Below are 13,789 nucleotides of genomic sequence, written 5' to 3' on the forward strand. Positions count from 1 at the left end.
GGAAAATCAAACTACCACGTCTGCAGAGGGGAGAGAGGGAAAGAGGAGAAGGGATCAAAATAAGCCGAGTGGAGGACAGAGAAGAGAGGACAGCGAGCAGTTGAGACAGCTTCATGAAAACAAAGACGGCTGCAACTTCTCGGGCGAAGCGCGAGCTGAATTTGGACATAAAACACGCACAGCCTGCAGCTCCAGGGCCCCCTTCAGACTTCCTGCCTCAAGTAACGTCCGATAATTTGGGTAAACTCCACCAAAAACGCGAGAAGAATGCAAAGCCAGGACAAAAGCCTCCCGTGGTTTAAGTAACTCGAGTTATAAGTTGCAGAAACGCACGGCTGCATATCCTCTGGGAACTCTTTCTGTCATCTGTCGATCTTTGTGGCGCCCGGAAAATAGTTTATGAGATAGTTTATACATAGATAATGTTTTGACAATAGCATAGTGAAGTTTGCGCCAAGTGTTACAGGAGGATTTGTCCGTTTTTTTTTATTGTTTTCGATAATCACGTGATGGCACCGGAGCTCAAATCGCTTCTCCGACTGCTGCTGCTGGCGGTGGTGTGGGAGCTGAGCGCACAAGGAGCGACGGAGCGACAGATCAATCCAGAGGTGAGACATGAGGCCAGATGTGCAGAACAAACCCAGAAGAGAAGTAAAGCTTGGTAGAATCAGGGTAAGCCGGACGAAAATGCTAAAACAAGTGATAAAGCCGGATAAACAAACACCCAAATAAGTGACGAATCTGTAAAAACAAATAGATCCAGAATTAAGGGATGCAGCCAGATAAATAAATCCAGAATCAGGTGATAAATCCCCCCAAAATAGTCCTGAATAATAAATGCAGAATCGAGGAATAAAGCCTGCAAGTAAATCATCAATCAGGTGATAAATCCAGATAAATAAATAAAGAATCAAAAGATAATGGCAGATAAAATCATCTAGAATCAAGGGATACATCTATATAAATATATCCAGAATCAAGTGATAAACCCTGATAAATAAATCTATAATCAATGGGAAAAGCCAGATACATAAAAGCAGAATCAAGTGATGCATCCAGATAAAATAATCTATAATCAAGGGATAAATCCAAATAAACAAATCCTGACTCAGTCAACAAAGCCAGATAATTAAATCCAGAACCAAGGGATAAAGATGTGTAAAGACATCCAATATCAAGGATTAAACCAGAAAAACAACAGGTTAAAGGAATTAAACAAACTGAATGAATGCAGAAAAGTCAAATTAGCCAGATAAATATATTCAAAATGGATGATTAAAAACGTATCAATAGTTCTGAAGTTGAGCAATAAAGAAAAACAAATGATGAAACATTTAGAGTGATATCAAATGATGTTTTCTGCAAAAGTTTTCTGATTTGTCAAAAAAAACAACCAACTTTGATTTCAGAGCCCGTCATGTTTTTTTAAAGCTTTGTTCAAACTTTGCCTCCTGAGGGATGCTGATTTAAACTGGTGCCTGTTGTTAGCTCGGGGATATGGGAAGGGCTTCTTTGACCCCGGGTTAGAGGAAGCAGCCCATAACGATGATGGCGCTCGTGAAAACGCTGAGAAATGCTGAGCGTGCAAAAGCCGGAGAGAAAGAGAAAAAGCAAATGAGGAGAAATGCATGAGCTTGTATTGTGGTCTGGGCAGAGACAGAGGCCATTTTTGTGGGAGCGGAGTGGAGGGGGGGGGGATTGATAGTCGTGGGTACAGTTGTATTCAGAGGGACGGGGGGAGATGTAATTGTTGACATCTGTCCTGAGTTGTGGCTCAGAGGATTGGGGGGAGGTGAGTTTTACAATCAGAGTTTCTGCAGCATCTCAGCCGGGGTCAGCTGTGGAAAAACACCCGCCACAGTTTGAACCCTGGCTCAGTACATTAAAGACTCCCAATAACCCACGGAGCTGAGATAGTGGGTCTAGTGTTGGAGCTGAGATGTTTACTCAGATCTCTTCTGTCTGCTGCATCTGTAATCCTCCAACACAAAGAGGGTGTTGCATCAGGGAGTGCTGCAGGAAGTGACATTGTTGTGATACCCCCACACACCTGCTTCCTACTCTGTCATCAGAAAATACTCTGTGTCTGTTTGTGTGAGAAGAAGAAAGAGAGAGGGTTTGTACATGCATGCACAAGAGCAGAAGGCCTCAATGATTTTGGTAGGTCATACAGCGGCGCCAAGCGTCTCTTTAATCGTTGTACCCTGCCATGGCCTGTGGAATAATAATTCCAGCTGTGCTAGTGGAAGAAAGTAGAGTTAACACCACTGACCTACATACAACTGTCAATGTTTGAGAGGGACATCATCATTATGGGCTGCACGATCAAAGTTATTCATTTTTTGTTCCCAATGCAAACAGAAGGGCTGGCCTCAAACCGGGATTTACAGTTTTTTTTCCAAATTAAGAATAATAATGAATTAAACAAAAATCCACTGTAAAGCTGCTGTGAGGAACTTTTGGTTTGTGTTGATTTTGGCGCCCCCTGTGGACAAAGCCGCACCTCTTATCTCTTTGTTACTTTGTCCCGTTCATGCTTAAGTGGAGTTTTTCATCCTGCTTTCTTTAACAGTCGTGTGTATCACTCACTTTACATTTCTGCCCTGGAAAATGTAAACAAATGCAGCGTGCTGTTTATCGCTTTCGTCCCAGGCATTAAATATAACTACATAGAAATAATCCATCTTGTCTCTGATGGTCTGGTTTGCTTTTGTAGCTCATAGAGAGTCATCAGAATTCATTTCAGTCTGTTTCATAACCAGTGAAAAACTCCTCACAGCTTTAAATTCTAAAGAAACATGTTACATACAGTAACAATCAAAGGAGGATACATAGCTAAAGGTTAAACTATTAGTGATGCAAATATCATGCAAAGAGTTTTCAGAATCGATTATTAGCAACAGTTAACTGTTAATAAACACAAAGTGCATATTTTTCAATAATAACTGCCTTTCTAATCTAATCATAGGAACAACGTTTCAGCCATATTTCTTGTATCAACAAAAAGAGTTGCGTGAAAAGTCTAAGAATAAAGAACAAGAACTGAAGCATGGAGATCAGTTACAAGCCAAGTGTTACTTTGTAAATAGGCTGAGTCATCAACATTCAACAAGTAAGGCAGCAAACAGCGCACTTTGATTATGTTTCATGTCTACATGAGAGAAAGTGGAACTTTCTACTACTCCTACGTTATTACGCCCAAAAAGCAGTGGTTGGCCTTTTACGTAAACTGACCGTCAAGTTTCGACTTTTCACCAAAGTGCTGGAAAAGGCTTGGCCTCAAATGCCCTGGAAAGTGTGTTGGTTCAATGAGTTTATTCTCATTTAGTGATTCACTTCTTCTGTGTGTTTTCTTGACATTTTTATAAACTCACTGCTTCCTGTGTCTTTATTTACTTCATTCAAATAAGGGACGTTTTTATCACGTTGCTACCACAAACCCACAGGTCGCCAGTATCAGTGCACTGTTCCTCTCCTGAGTAGGATGTTTGTGCTTTAATTAACAAAACGTAATTAAGTGAGTGGTTGTGTTTGTCAGTTCTGCGTTGGTCAGATGAATTGACGTAGGATGTAAGGATGCAGAAGTCATGTCCTGTGGTTTGTGGCAGAGACAGGAAGTGGGCCGCGGAGTTTGCAGGAAAGAATACCTTTGGTGTGTCAGCTGCCACCTGCCCGTGACACACACACATACATCCGCTCTCATATGTGCACACATCTTTTCTGATACGCACGCACACAGAAATGGCTTCAAGCTGAGGTCATTGACTACAAAGCAAGATAGATGGGCATGAAATGAGATGATTAAAGCAAAGCAGAGAGGACAGTGAGGAGGCTGTTGTAACTAGAAAGGAAGCCATTGTGGTGATGGGAGTGATGCAATCTGGGAAAAGGACAGTTGGGAAAAAATGAAGCAATTATTCATTTGAATAGGACGTGATGTATATCATAGCTGTCATGCTCACATCCTGTATGAATATACGTCTCTCTTCTTCTGCTCTAAAGAGAATTCAGATTGCACTAATTGCTAATTTTACACCAGTCACACTATGATTTCGGACTATTTGTTTAGAGGAGGAAAGGAAGGAAGGATACGTAGTTTTCAGACAAAGCCACATCCTAAATCTCACCAGTGGGTGGCCTGAGGGCAGCCTCCCTGAGGAAAGATAGGAGGTGTTACAGGAAATGAGGTAATACGCCAAGCCATTACCTCATTTCCTGTTCATAAAGGAAGCAAGCAATGAGCCAAATTTCTGGGAAGACAAAATCCTGCCATTGAGATTTACTTGAGAAAGACTTATTGCTCAAATGACACTGGCAGAGATGTGTTTTTCCACTCTTTTGTCACTGAGTCTTATTGGTGTTGGCTGGAGAATGCTTTTTTTAATAGACAGCAGCTGGGTGAATTAGACACACACACACATACACACTTACACATTTAAAGACTTTTCTACATGTGTGCTGAAGGATCTGCAAGCCCGTAAATACCTTCCTAGAGGAGCAGAATTAGCCTCGGGTACATGTTCATGTTAATTAGCTCGATTTTAAGGTTTTGCGCTCAATATATCTGCAAACACACAATTGCACGCTAACAGCCAATAACAAGCTGTTGCAAGCAAAGCGGGGGCAATGATTTCATATATTTATGACATGTGACATATACTGCAGCTCTCTGGGCAGAGTGAGTGGATGTGTAATGAGCAGCTGTGTGTGTGTGCTGTATACCCAGCATGCTTCAGTTGGACTCCCATCGCTGTTGACCAGAGTTTCTTTCCATTGGCCCTCACCAAACGGAACAACTGACTCCCTTTCTTTTCTGAAACACAATCCCTCCCTCTCCCTCTCTCATCCTATGTAAAAAGAGCGCTCTGCCCCCTGACGTGCATAGCAACCGCTGTTTGATTCCTGTGGATCTTCCATTAAACAATAAACTCACATCACTGCCTGTGAGCCAGCTGCACCCTTTACCTCAAAACCCTGGAAATGGCTTCCTCAAAGTACCTTCAGTTAAATATCGACCAATAAAGAGCCATAGTTTTAAGTAAACTAAATCAGTTTCTAGCCGGGGGTAGCCTACAGTACTCCAGGTAGTCCTTGAGCAGTTGTGGATTGTGACGTTGCAAAACTAATTAAAAAACAAAACACTCCTCATATTGAGACAGCTGAAATATGTGAACACTAAGTTTTAAGAGCATAGCAAAACTAGTTAGCAAACAAACAAGCAGATCATTTTAAACTGTAAGCTCAAAGTGATGCAAAAACAGATCAGCCACAAAGTATATAAAGTTATAGATAAATAGTTAAAATACTTATCTTTAAGTTAGGAATAAACAGTTAGCTTAAAGTTATGGATAAACAACCAAACAGCTAGCTTGAAGTTATGGATAAACTGTCAAACAGTTAGCTTAGAGTTATGTATAAACAGTCAAACAGCTAGCTTAAAGCTATGTATAAACAGTCAAACAGCTAGCTTAAAGCTATGTATAAACAGTCAAACAGCTAGCTTAAAGCTATGGATAAATTTATAAAATAGTTCCCTTGAAGTTAGCCTGTAATAAATTGTCAAACGCTTAGCTTAAGTTACAGCTAGCTTAAAACTATGGATAAACTTATGAAACAGTTTCATAAACATTTATGAAACAGATACATTGTTAAAACAATTAGCATAAAGATATGGACAAATGGTTCAAATTGTTAGCTTAAATTTATGGATAAATTGTTCAAATAGCTTTATGTAACTAATAAACAGTTATAGTTATCATTAAGTAATTGGAATTATGGGTGGGCTGTGAATGAAGACGTATTTGAGCTGTTGGGTAAGACCAGCGAAAAGGGTTGGAAACCACTGCTGTAGCTACATTAAAAGACTGTATAAGCTTGGCCTGTCATCTCCTTTGCCACAATAAATAGTGACCATTTCCTCTTCCTGCTACTGCTTTAGTTTCTCAGCCCATTAGTGTGGTCAAAAATAGCAGAGTATGATGGTGAATAAGACTTTGTCAAGTCATCTGAAGGCCTCGTGAAAGAGGTGTGGGAAACTTAAAGCTAAGAACAAATGTTCAGTGTCACTCAACAGCAGTCTTTTGACCCAGCTGAGAGCAGATTCTGTCGAAAAGAAAACAGTGAAAGTGTAAAATACAAGACCGAGGTTTCAAGCACAGTCTAACAAGTCTTGAACACCCCTTTTCTTATATTCACACTGAAAAGAATTAAATTCTGAAATGCTGAAGTTTAGGTTTCCCGCTCATGTGGATGTGCTGTAACAGAGGCAAACAGTGAGTCTTTATGTGTCCACTGGAGCTCCATGGGTGAGTCAGAACGAGAAAGGGCTCATTCAGGGGTGAAGTCTAAACACTGAGACCTCCATGTCTCTTTAGGACAGACAGCAAGGGAGAGATTACTCCTTCAAGTGCCTCCAAAACGCCATGCTGTCATTCACTCCTGCCCAAACACACACAAGCAAAGCCATGCGTAAATATAAACCCACAGACCTGAAAACAAATTAGGATAATCTATGTCAGCACTACTTGCACACATTTGCTTTGTGCTGTACGTAATAAGGGGGAAAATGCTGAAACATTGTATTTAGCAACTTTTAGCAGCAATAATTGAGTGGATCAGGGTGTGGTTGTTCATAAGTATTTGCCCTCGAGTCTCTGGGTTTTCCATAAGACAGGGATGAGGGAGAAGAGAGGAAAAGGGGTGGAGTGACGAGGCGAAGACAGGGACATGGACGTTGGGGGAAGAGTTTGACTTTGAGGTTTGGATGCAACAAGGAAGAAATTCCCAGTTAAATTACTGACTGACGCTGCAGCACGGCTGGAGACATCGGCTGAGGTTGCCCAAGGCCTGAGTCTCACCCTGGGACACTCCCTATCATTTTCTTTTCTCTCTCTCTCAATCCTCTTCTGCACAAACAATACCTATGCCTTTGGTTTTTAATCAGAACCATACAAAACAAGTAACAGATTGCATAAAGTTACGCCCCATAGCTTGCAAAAAAAACACCCCAAAAGCAAGTCACTTAGTTTTGACAGGTAACCTATTTAGTCAAGTGTAAACTACATCCAAGCTCGCAAAGTGACTGTATAAAGCAGAATATCAAAGCACTCTTGGTTTTTACTGCGTTTACAATAGCCTTAGTGTTATTTTTCAGCTCTAGTCTGAGAGGGAAAGAGTTCAGGAGAAACTGTGTGGGAGAGGTGCAGAGCAAAGCCGCTGGCACAGGTCCAGATGTCAAACCAGCACCGCAAAGAAATGGGTTTCCAGGGGAAAGTAAGGTCAAGCTAAGCCGAGACCAAGAGTCTGAAGGCTTGAAAAACTCAGTGACCACTGAGGTGGGTGCTTCAAACCGATACTTTCTTCATTTACAAACTCAACAATAGGGATAGGTTCAGCTATAAGTGTCGCAATCTGCACTGAAGCACAAACAAGTAGCTGCAGAACGTAGAAACTGGAGTTAATCTTTAACTCCTTGAGGGGTATTTCCTCATTCTGTTTGGGTCTTTCATGGTTTTTTGTTGAAACCTGTCTTTGTTTTTGGACTTTCTTCATGTTGACCTCAGTTTCAGTCGAGCCAAATGTTGATGGGTGAATAGCTTTTGCGTTCAGTCATCAAATGGAGACATGCCAGGTGTTTGAAATAATGATGGTCTGAGTATCAAAATACCAAATCATGGAAAGATATTTTTCAAGAGCTTATTTTCGTTGTCAGTGAGGAATGTGTTTTTGCTTCAGTCGCATAAAAACATCCTGGAGTTGTTGTTCCTTTAACCTGATTCAGCTTTGTTACAACAAAATAAACAGGTGAGGTCTCATGTTGTTTTCTTTCTGCCTCTGTTTCTAATTTAACTTTCTGTGATTCTGCAACGCGAGACTGGAGTTTCCTTGGTTTTATTTTGACACATGTCCCATGAGTCATACTGTTTTCTCCTTTTTGCTTTGCTTTAAAGTCATGGCTGCAGCAGTATGGTTACCTGCCCCCGGGGGACATGAGGACCCACGCCCTCCGCTCCCCTCACTCCGTTACCTCAGCCATCGCTGCCATGCAGAGATTCTACGGCCTCAGCGTCACCGGCACTTTTGACACCAACACCATTGAGTGAGCAACTTCAAGCTTTATTCTACATCTACTAAAAAAAAAAATACTCCTATTTAAAATAAAAAGAGTAGGTCTTACGTTGTTTTGAGTGGACTGTGTCTTGTCTTTGGCAGGGCCATGAAGCGACCGCGCTGTGGTGTGCCAGATAAGTTTGGAGCCGAGCTGAAGACCAACCTGAGGAGGAAGCGATACGCCCTCCAGGGCATGAAGTGGGACAAGACCGAAATCACGTTCTCGTAAGTCTGAAGAGCTCCAAATGAACCTGCTGCAAATTCAGAGGCATGATTACCTGAAATGAATTTAAACCAAAGGGCTTGGTTTCTGATTAATTGGTATACTCACTGATACCTGATACCACATTTTAGCCAGCATCGGAAGCCAATACAAATACTGGTATCAGTATTGGAACAACTCTCGGTTGTACCCAATGAACCAAAGTGAGAAAACCAAAAGTGATGATGTAACTATTAAGCAGCTGAAATGGTTTTCCAATAGAGATGGAATAACTCCATGTCTCCCCTCTTTCTCCACCTCTCCCATCCCCCACCCACACATCCTCAGTATACAGAACTACACCCCAAAGGTCGGAGAGTATGGGACCCATGAGGCCATCAAGAGGGCTTTCAAGGTGTGGGAGAACATCACCCCGCTCCGTTTCCGAGAAATCCCCTACAGCTACATACGGGACAAGGTGGAGGAGTTTGCCGACATCATGATCTTCTTCGCCGAGGGTTTCCATGGTGACAGCAGCCCGTTCGATGGGGAGGGGGGCTTCCTGGCGCACGCCTACTTCCCTGCTCATGGAATCGGTGGGGACACCCACTTTGACGCAGCTGAGCCATGGACTATTGGAAACCAGGATTTTTCGGGTGAGGCTCTGTTATATCCATGTTCATGCTGACACTTTGATAAATGAGGGGATTTGTTTTTCCTCTTCTGTCCCTTAAACATGATGACACAAATGTTGGGAGTTACTTTGTATAGTGGGAATGAGATCTCTCTTCATTTTGCTGAGAGCAAAACACAGGCAGCAGCATGTCCGGTCTTGTGTCAAAACATTTGAGCGAGGGAATGCCCCAGGTTGTGTTAACACTGCAAAAATGGAGAAGTATTTATTTTTGAAGGATCAGCTGTTTGAGTCAGACACATCATCCCATGACCTACACTATTCATAACCTTTGTGATGTTTATTTGTGGCGGTTGAGTCACTTAAAAAAGAGGAAACAGCAACATTTATTCTTTCTCCTTAGTAAACTTTCAATTTGATATCTCTTACTATAATTCATAATAAAGACAGATTAAATGGTGTTTATGTGTTGACTCTGTTTCAGGTAATAATATATTCCTGGTTGCGGTGCATGAACTGGGTCACGCTCTTGGTCTGGAGCACTCCAATGACCCTTCCGCCATCATGGCCCCCTTCTACCAGTGGATGGACATTGAGAACTTCATACTTCCTGAAGATGATCAAAGAGGCATACAGCAACTTTATGGTGCGTTATTGACAGTTCATCATCCAAATCACTGCCAAAAAAGAACTCTAACTGCCTCTTAATGTTTCCATGCTTGGAGTTTCATTAGGTCGAACAGGATCAGTTTTAGATCTTTTCCATGTCCTTATTCACACAGGGACTGGATCAGGTCCTCAGCCCCCACCCGTGACACCCCGTTCCCCAAACCACGACCCCCAGCCCACATACGCACCAGACAAGCCTCGCTTTGGCCCCAACATCTGTGATGGACACTTTGACACCATCGCCATCCTCAGAGGAGAAATGTTTGTGTTCAAGGTAAACCCACACAACCTTGTCGGACTTTTGATACGTCAGGTCGTCTGGCAGGCTGTTTACAAAATCTCTTTTTTCTCTCGTAGGACAAATGGTTCTGGAGGGTACGTAACAAACATGTTATGGATGGATACCCCATGCCGATTGGTCACTTTTGGAGGGGATTGCCCTCTCATGTCACTTCTGCTTTTGAAAGGGAAGATGGGAAATTTGCTTTCTTTAAAGGTCAGTCTGGCTTTAGTATATTGTTAAAAAATGTACAACCACCATCAAGTCATCAACAAATGGGAAAGATCTTGCAGTTCTCTCAACTTTGTTCTTTCTCTGTCCCCTCTCTACCTTTTTTTCATGTCCCTCTCCAGGTGACAAGTATTGGGTGTTTACTGAATCAGTTCTGGAGCCTGGTTACCCCAAGAGTCTAAGGGAAATGGGCACTGGGCTTCCCAAAGATCGAATAGATGCTGCTCTCTACTACACTCCAACTGGACAGACATTTTTCTTCAGAGCAAACAAGTTAGTCATCTCTTTGTGTGTGTGCATGTCTGTGCAATGGTGTGTGTGTGTTCGTATCATGTGCCAAGATGGAACTGTGCTGAAGTTTATAAACTACTGATTCCAAAGAAAATCCCTTACGTCGCCACCACCAAAAGCTGACCTTATAAGGTCCAAAATGCTTTAGGTCCATAACTTATCCTGAGTTACAAACATTCCTCTCTTTAAACATTAGACCAAACCTTGAGGCCCACAGCTTGCTGAGCCTCCCTTATTTATATTTACGCCATAGTCATGGTTATAAAAAACACTAGGTGTAATGTGCCAACCAGTGATTACAGTGCAAACAGCCACCTACATAAACAAAGTCCATGACAAGTGTATGCTTGTATTTTTAAAATATACCTGAGATTGCACATACCCTCAGACCAGACAACATGTTTATTTCTCATCTTAGTCATTCAGACCATGTCTGGCTGTTTGGAGAGTTAACACACATCCATCATCATCATATTTCTGCAGAAACAATACTAATTTTGTGGCCTGTCTAGAGGGTTACTCCAGCAGAAACACAAACACTGAATGGTTTTGGGGTCAAAAGAAAGTCAAGTCTCAAGTTATTTAAGAAAGGTCCAACTCAGGTCTAAGCTTTGGCAGGAAGAGTCTCAAGTCAAATCTGAAGTCATTTTGGGCAAGTCCGAGTCGGTCAGTCATTCAGGACGATTTCAAGTCAAGTCAATTTGTTGGTCTTTTGGGAGAAATTGAAGCCTAGTCTTAAAAATATCTCAAGTCCCAAATAAGGTAAAAAATTCTTTAGGGTGATTTAAAGCCAAGCCAAGTCATGTAAGCCAAGTCCAAGTCAAGACTCACTTGTCTCAAAAAGTCTCAAAGCAATTCAAGTCAATAACAAAATTCTTGAGGCCGTCAAATGACTTGCCATTTGTTTTGAGCCTATCAGATAAGTCTCAATTCATTCAGGTCAAGTCCAAGTGAGGTAACGAGTCATTTGAGTTAAGTTCAACTCAGGTCTCAAAACTATGTAAACAAGTTTGAAGCCAAGTCTTTGAAAGGAAATTGAATTTGAGTCTTAAGTCTGTTGAAAAGGTCAATACGGGCAAACATGAGTCAAGCCTGAATTAATTTAAGCTTCCAAGTCTGAACTATTTTAAAACAAGTCCAAGTCAGGTCTCAAGTCATTCAAGATAAGTCCAAGTCAAGTCTCAAGTCTATCAAAGTTTTAAGTAAAGTCAATTCTTAGTCAAGTCTTTTTGGAGAAATCAAAGCCAAGTCTCTGAACTGTCGTAAAAAGTCCCAAATCAGGTCAAAAGTCCTTTAGAGTAAGTCTAAGACTCAAGTCTTTTAAGCCAGGTCCAGGTGTTTAGTGCGCCAGAACAAGCCTTAAGGGCAAGTCTGAGTGAGGTCTTAAAACTGTTCAAGTAAGTTTAAAATGAAGTCTTTGAAGGGAAACCAAGTCCAGTCTTAAGTCTGTCTAAAGAAGTCTCTAGTCTTTTAGGGCAAGACTGAGTCGAGCTTCAATAAATCTAAGAGTTCAAGTCAAGTCCCTTGAGGCAAGTCAGGGTCAAAACTTAGGTTATTAAAGACATGTAAGTCAAATCTCCTGCTTGTCAGAACGAGGCTCGAGACAAGTCTATGGTCCAAGTCAAAGTCCAAGTCAAGTTCATAGAGTAAGTCAAGATGCAAGTCTTTCAGGGCTCTAGATGTGACCTTTCACTTACAATAGCTCTTCCTCTCTTTACCTCTCCCCTCTCATTCTTTGTTTAGGTATTACCGCTTCAATGAAGAATCACAATCTGTTGACGATGGCTATCCAAAAGCTGTTAGTACATGGCAAGGAGTGCCTGATAACATAAAGTCAGCATTCATGAGCAAAGACCAAGGTAAGGGTGGCTCCACATCTTTATGTGAACTGATACTTGTTGCAGTTGCTTTTTCTTTCAGTTTAGCTTTGTCACTCTAATTTCTTTCTTCCACCTCTGACTCTTCCAGCTTACACGTACTTCTACAAAGCCAACAAGTATTGGAAGTTCAACAACCAGATGATGCGCGTGGAGCCAGGATACCCCAAGTCGGCCCTTCGGGATTGGATGGGCTGCCCTAATGAGGACCCGAAGACTGACGGAGGAAGAGGCGGAGGCGGACACGACAAGGACAAAGAGAGAGAGAAGGACAAGGAGCGCGAGGATAAGGACAGAACTACAGATAGAGAGAGGGAAAGAGAGAGGGAGAGGGAAAGAGAGAAGGAGAGGGAGAAGGAGACAGAGAAGGAGGAGGATACGGAGGTGATCATTATTGAAGTGGATGAGGATCAAGGCGTAGGTGGTGGCAGCGGAGTGGCGGCAGTGGTGCTGCCCCTGTTCCTGTTAGTGTGCGTGATTGCGACGTTGGCAGCCTTGGTGTTTTTCCGTCGGTACGGCACCCCACGCCGACTCCTCTACTGCCAACGATCTTTACTGGACAAGGTTTAGACGGAGGAGGAGGGGAGGGAGAGAGGAGGGAAATACAGGTAGAGAAGGAGAAATAAGTGGAAAGACATGATGAACAGAGATCATAAGAGCAGGAGAGAAAGAGATAAAACTGGAGAAAGAGCAGAAGGAAAAGCACAGACTTGCATTTTAAAATATTCGTACCACTGCCAGATTCCTTTTGCTCTATCTCTCAACCACTCCGTCCTTCCTTTTTTTCTTTTTCTCTCTCTCTTATGTCTCTGCCTCTCTCCTCGTGGTTTCTGACGCCAGCTCATTGCTGTTTGTTTTAGCCTTTTTCAATGTCCTACTTTTAGGTTTTTTTTTCAGTGGTCAGTGTTTGCGTCCTTTTGAATTTCCGCTTTGAACCTGCATCTCGATGACGCCCATTCTCGCATGTTCTTTTGAGTAAGCAAAAAGTGTGTTTGATCGCTTGTTCTTCCCCCTTGTTAACTTGCACACACTGACATTAACACAAACATCTGGAAACCGCAGTGGCATAGTCATTGTGTTTCTTAATCTTCCAGTAAAGTGACATGTCAGAGCCAATGTAGACCATAAAAGGGAAACAAAACATTAGCCTCGTGAAGCATGAGATCATCGAATCAGAGTAAAGCAACAAATGCGACTGTGTCTCTTCCTCTTTTATATCAATGTCTTTAGTGCTGATTATTATTATAAATGATGTTGTCATTATTATTATGACTATTACTATTATTTTTGTTGTCCTCTGTGTAAAGAATGTTTTTGTACATTGTCATTAAAAAGTCCTGCTGGACAGTGACATACAGTTTTGAAAGTGGCCTTAATTTTATATATGTGGGGACAGTGAATGGGGAAATGGGTTATGTATTAATGAAACTTGATTGTTTTTTTTTTTTTACTTTGAATCCATCTCAAATGAAAATAAATTGAAGATCTGAAAATGA

The 13,789-nt window shown here is 41.8% G+C and overlaps 1 protein-coding gene across 1 annotated transcript; it reads left to right on the top strand.

Moving 5' to 3' along the window:
* Positions 1 to 13,789, top strand: mmp14b (matrix metallopeptidase 14b (membrane-inserted)). The gene is made up of 10 exons (XM_069684531.1): positions 1 to 608; positions 7,950 to 8,098; positions 8,212 to 8,334; positions 8,660 to 8,967; positions 9,430 to 9,591; positions 9,728 to 9,888; positions 9,972 to 10,110; positions 10,248 to 10,398; positions 12,160 to 12,275; positions 12,385 to 13,789. The coding sequence occupies exons 1-10, from the start codon at positions 510 to 512 to the stop codon at positions 12,861 to 12,863; spliced, it is 1,887 nt and encodes a 628-aa protein (XP_069540632.1). The 5' UTR covers positions 1 to 509; the 3' UTR covers positions 12,864 to 13,789.

Source organism: Semicossyphus pulcher, unplaced genomic scaffold, assembly GCF_022749685.1.
Source record: "Semicossyphus pulcher isolate SPU_LCO1_2020_fin unplaced genomic scaffold, fSemPul1.0.p SCAF_7, whole genome shotgun sequence".
NCBI classification, from domain to species: domain Eukaryota; kingdom Metazoa; phylum Chordata; class Actinopteri; order Labriformes; family Labridae; genus Semicossyphus; species Semicossyphus pulcher.

Coding starts and splice junctions, on each gene's coding strand:
- mmp14b (XM_069684531.1), top strand. CDS start 510: ATGGCACCGGAGCTCAAATCGCTTCTCCGACTGCTGCTGCTGGCGGTG. Junction 8,335..8,659: donor AAGACCGAAATCACGTTCTC/GTAAGTCTGAAG, acceptor ACACATCCTCAG/TATACAGAACTACACCCCAA. Junction 9,592..9,727: donor AGGCATACAGCAACTTTATG/GTGCGTTATTGA, acceptor TTATTCACACAG/GGACTGGATCAGGTCCTCAG.